The sequence below is a fragment of the Lolium perenne genome, chromosome 6 (assembly GCF_019359855.2).
Source record: "Lolium perenne isolate Kyuss_39 chromosome 6, Kyuss_2.0, whole genome shotgun sequence".
Lineage (NCBI taxonomy): Eukaryota > Viridiplantae > Streptophyta > Magnoliopsida > Poales > Poaceae > Lolium > Lolium perenne.
This window is the reverse complement of record NC_067249.2, coordinates 273,597,330-273,602,492: the sequence shown is the minus strand read 5'-3', so window position 1 is coordinate 273,602,492 and position 5,163 is coordinate 273,597,330. Positions and strand designations below refer to the sequence as shown.

Here is a 5,163-nt window from a genome sequence, read left to right as displayed (position 1 = left end):
TTTCTGCAATGCTGCCAGCTCTGTCGTCGTTAAGCTGAGGTCACAACCGTCCACGCGGAAGAGCGGAAGCTGGCCGTCCGTGGAAGCGCCGAGGTTCGTCGCCCGCACTCCAGACGTGTGTGCCTGCCCTGGCCACCTCGGTCAACAGATCACTTGTAAAAAATGCATCTTTGTTGTATGTATACACAAGCATATGTACAAATTTTGTATATCTAGGGAAATTTTGCAAAAGAATGAACTTATGTTCCAGTATTCCAAAGTTTGTGTGTAAATTTTTAAAGTTGTCACGCTTCAGGACCAGCTCAAACTTATATCAGTGTCAATTTCAGTTTTGAGGATAGGCTCAGGCTAAATTGTTGAAGGTTGGGCTTTCGCAAACCTACACTAGAGAATATGTCCAGATGTAAGTCAACGCAAGTAAGTGGCACAATAAATTGTTTTGCTTCTATTATAGTTTAATTGCATTTGTGTCTGTGACACGGGAATAATAATCTCCATATCTATAAATAATTCAATTTAATACTAGCATATGCAAATTATGACGCCGTAGCAACGCACGGGCTTTGTACTAGTCTTTACATAATATATTAGGAGTGTTCTGAAATTTTTGTTACGTCTATGCTGTGGGCCCTTCAAAGTTCAAACCCATTGCTGTGCCAACTAGAAAGGAAAAATTAAGGTGACAGGATTCAGCGAAGCTGCGCGGTTTATTCTGTATCTCCTACATGGGAGAGCAGACAGGATCGGCAGGGGTGGCACCTAGAAGAGCTTCATGGTTCGTCCTATGTACCAAACAAATGCTTGCAGCGTCGGAAGCGCAAAAGCAGAAAAATAGACATGGGCCAGAGAATAGTACGTTCGCGTGTGCGCGCGCCCAACGGAGACGGAGCTCCTTTTTCTAATGGTAGCTCTACCTCGTCCGTATATTAACCTTTCTTTTGCTTACCCCACAACGCCTCCACATTTATAGTTCAATTCAAACTGTAACCAACTCTAGCCCATCCATCATCCATGGCGTTCTCCAAGCCTCTCTTCGCCGTCCTCCTCCTCGCCGCCGCACTCCTCATGGTCGTGGACGCACAGCAGGCTACCGATGATTCCTCCTCGGTAATGTCCTGACCAATTAATCCCAGCGTATATATGCACTGATCAAATCTGCATCAGCTAATCAGCTTATGCAATCGGAAAATAAACGTCCGTAGGTTTTGGGCTCGAAGGATATATACGATCCTTGCCTAGCTAGATTGAGTACGCGTGCTAATGAATTACCTCTTTTCTTTTCCATGTGATCATCCTGCATACATCTCTTTATATACAGGTGATGGGTGGCGGCCAGCGGTCTCTGCTTGGGGAGACAAAGATAGGTATGTACGTGCATGCACGATACACATGAATGTGCGCTCTACCTCAGTCCATATCATCTCAAACATATAACTGATCTCTGAACATGCATATATAATTGGTGATGAACGGAAGACTGCACATCGGCGTGTGAGGCACGGTGCGGGCGGAACTGGAAGAACAAGATGTGTAACAAGATGTGCAACATCTGCTGCGGCAAGTGCAACTGCGTCCCCTCCGGCACCGGCCAGGACACCCGTGGACAGTGCCCCTGCTACGCCAACATGGTCAATTCCAAGAACGGCAAGCCCAAGTGCCCATGAACCATCACTGAAGTCGCCCTCAATAGCAGGCTAGGCTAGGCTATTTCCATCCATCAATAATTCTGCTGCTGCTGTTCATCCATCTTAGCACATATGCATCTGATGGATGTCAATTGTTTTTGTTATGGATCACACATAATCATGTATCTATGCATGCTTATAGTACAATTTTTTTATGATCTCATACTTTATTGCAAGGGAAAAAAGAGAGGAAAGGTTATTTAGACGCTGTATTGCCTGGTATTTGATCCTTGGGCCGAATTGGTACATAATCTATATGGTGTCCCATGCATACAGACAGTTGTACGCTTTATAATACTGGACTAGCACTATGCCCGCGCGAACTGCTGCTGAACAAAAAAAACTTGAATATAAAATTTATGAATGATGAATGTGCAATATGATAGCATGGTTACCGTGCCTTCTAATCAACACTACTTTTGGTCTAAATTAGAAATGTTGCTTGCACAAAATTTTGTAATCTACTTCTCCCATACACATTTTCTTTTTCGAAATGGGGATGCCCCGGCCCCTGCATCGATGCACACATCCATTGACATCCATTTATTAAACGTATCAAACATTCAAAGTTTATAAACCACGGATCAGAGAGGGTTAATACAAAAATCAACAATTGGAAAAGTAGACAAGATCTTCCAGTGCTAAACATGTTGTAATCTATTAATAGACCGACTGGTAGCCTGGCAGAAGATATCTTGAGCAACCAACAGCAGCCGGTTGCATCCAGAAACCATACATTCATACTGATCCTATGGGAACATGAAACGCCATAGCTGAATCTAGAGTACATCCATATGAATAACCTGTAAAAAATTAGTAGTCTTTTCTATCTATACCTAATAATAAAATCAAAAGGAGAACCAACCTGTGGTTGGGTGGTTAGGAGGATGGTTGTATCCCCAGCCCACCAGAGTTCAAACCCCAGGTTTGACATCTGTGTGTCTCATAAAGGCGGAATATTCATTCAGTGGGAGGCGACGTTCCCGTCGACAGCGAGACGCCTGTGGTGACTTCGTCAATTTCAAGATCCAATCCGCCGGCTCAATCTTCCGGAGGTGCTTATAGGGGTAGGATGTGCGTGTGTGCGTTCATAGGGGTGAGTGTATGCGCATGTATGTGAGCGTCTGCGTTTGTACTGTGTTTCTCAAAAAAAAAAAAAATATCAAAAGGGTTTCTTCCGTGGTTGTTCGTCCAACTTAAAACTACCCCGAAAGTTAATGTAAATTACCCACCATGCTACTGCTAAGTTGTACCGGTTCGTTTGTTTGGTCCATCGTTTCAGTTTACAAATCGAATCGATGGCTTCTTTCCTTTTGTTTCCCGGACAATGGCTGCCTGTAGGTCTTCCTAGGTTCCATGTTACGTTTTCGGTATATAAGGATCGCTCGGTATGGGCCTTCGTACATCGTGCGTTTGGTTTTATTTCCGATCAATCGCTGAGCCTAGGCCGGCCCATTCAAGAGCCATAGTTGTTCCCACGTGACCGTGTCCAGCTCGTATTGTCAATCGCCCAAGCGCCTCACAGGCGACCGTATAATACCGGCGCCCGAAACCGCCGAGCACGGGCTCTTCTACCTCAACGCGACGCCGAGGGAGGTCGAGGTTCCCGCCTTCCCGGCGTAAGAAAAGAGGGCCGCAGTGGCCGGCACTGGGAGGGACGTGAGAGTGCTACAGCGGCCGGCCATGGCTTGCAGTCCGCTTTTATCTTCCAGCTTGCTGACTGGAAGAAGTGCTGTGGTGACCGGCGGGAAGAGAAGCGACGATTTTGCCTCTGATCAGATTTCGTCTTTGCTCCAGTCCCGTTTCTCGCAAGAAAAACATGGATCGTAGCTCCGTGTATTTGCAATACAGGTACGAGTATTGTTTTCCGGCAAGATTCAAACATACACGGCGGCCTGGAGTCCTGATCGATTTTCTTGGTTTCAACCAAGTATGTGGATTCTCAGCGATCTAAAGGGGGTGTGTGCGATCTAAAGCAACATGGATCGGCACCAACAACATGCATTAGCTAACAGCCACGGATGCCATGGGATCACCGACCTCTCCACTTATATGCATGCACCAAATCCTTCTTGAAGAAACCGAAGAAGCTGACATGGGACCAAGCAATTATGATTGGTTATGTATACCAACATATCACCGGAGGAGAGACATTCAAAGTAGACAATCACGTCTTATGCCGTGCCGATGACATGCATGCGGCAAGGAGATATCAGCGGTGTAATCAGCTTCTGTTCTTCCAACAAACAATGGATATGGATACATGAATTCGTCAGTTCGTCGTCTCAAGAATTTAGCTGAAGGTGTCTCGCGCGTGCAGCATGACGAGTCTGCACATGCCATGGTCGGCGACGATTGGTTACACAGAGTACTCCGACGAGAAAGAAGTTGCTCTCTCTGAACGTCTGTATACTTTGTTTTCAATGTGAATTATAGTGAAAGACTAAACAATGTTTTCCGGCATGGCTCATATGAAAAGTCGGTAGAAACCGAAGGAGGAGCGACTAGCCGCCGCGTATAGGGTCGTATATGTGCTCGACCTGGTTGTTTTCCGCGCCTTGCCACTACAGTCTTTAAACTTTGTGCCCCTTCTTGACCCGATTTTTATCTCCCATCGCAACGTACGGGTATGTTTCCTAGTTAAACACAATGTTATTTCTACAATTTCATATGAACCAACATAAAGTTGAAACACCAATGCGAATTTTAGCCTTAGTTTTCGTGTCGATACCATTTAGCCAATTTCTATATCACTAGTAGAAAACGGGCCTTCAGTCCCGGTTCATAAAGGCCTTTAGTCCCGGTTTTGCAACCGGGACTACGGAGTCGGAACTAAAGGCCCTCCCCTTTAGTCCCGGTTGAAAAACGAACCGGGACTGAAAGGTTTTCCACGTGGGCTGCGGACGCCCGTCAGGACGAAGGACCTTTAGTCCCGGTTTGTAGCATGAACCGGGACTAAAGGCTATTTCGTTAATATTTTTTATCCATTTTTGTTTTTCTAATTATTTTTCGCTCCCTCTTTTTTTCTATTTTTTTCAGAATTTCTAGTATTTCAGTTATTTGACAAGTTTAGTCTCTAACTACACTTAATCTCTACTCAAATTACTTACCCATGGTTAAACTTCCCGCTCGGTCACACATCCTCTCACTACTCCAGCACTAGAACGCTTAACTTCCAAGTTCCTTTCCCGTCCCGCTTCCAAGTGCTTTGCGCGCATGTTGCTGATAGTAGTATTATATCAATCATATTAACATATTGGTCGATGTCACACTTATTTATTGTTCGAATTCCAAATAATTATTTTAATAAACAAAACTAATGACGTAATAATAATCTTGTATTATAATTTTAAATTATTTTAAATATTAACTTTTTAAATTTGTATTATAATTGTTTTTTTAATTTTAAATTTTTTAATAATTTTTTTTGCCAAACTGGAAATTTGAAAATCTAAAAATTGGCTAACTTTATTGTTAA

The 5,163-nt window shown here is 43.9% G+C and overlaps 1 protein-coding gene across 1 annotated transcript; it reads left to right on the top strand.

Moving 5' to 3' along the window:
* The first annotated feature begins 952 nt into the window (after positions 1–952).
* LOC127326777 (cypmaclein) lies at positions 953–1,848 on the top strand. The gene is made up of 3 exons (XM_051353574.1): positions 953–1,107; positions 1,319–1,364; positions 1,477–1,848. Exons 1-3 carry the CDS (start codon positions 1,012–1,014, stop codon positions 1,662–1,664), a joined length of 330 nt encoding a protein of 109 aa, XP_051209534.1. The 5' UTR covers positions 953–1,011; the 3' UTR covers positions 1,665–1,848.
* Positions 1,849–5,163: the final 3,315 nt, after the last annotated feature.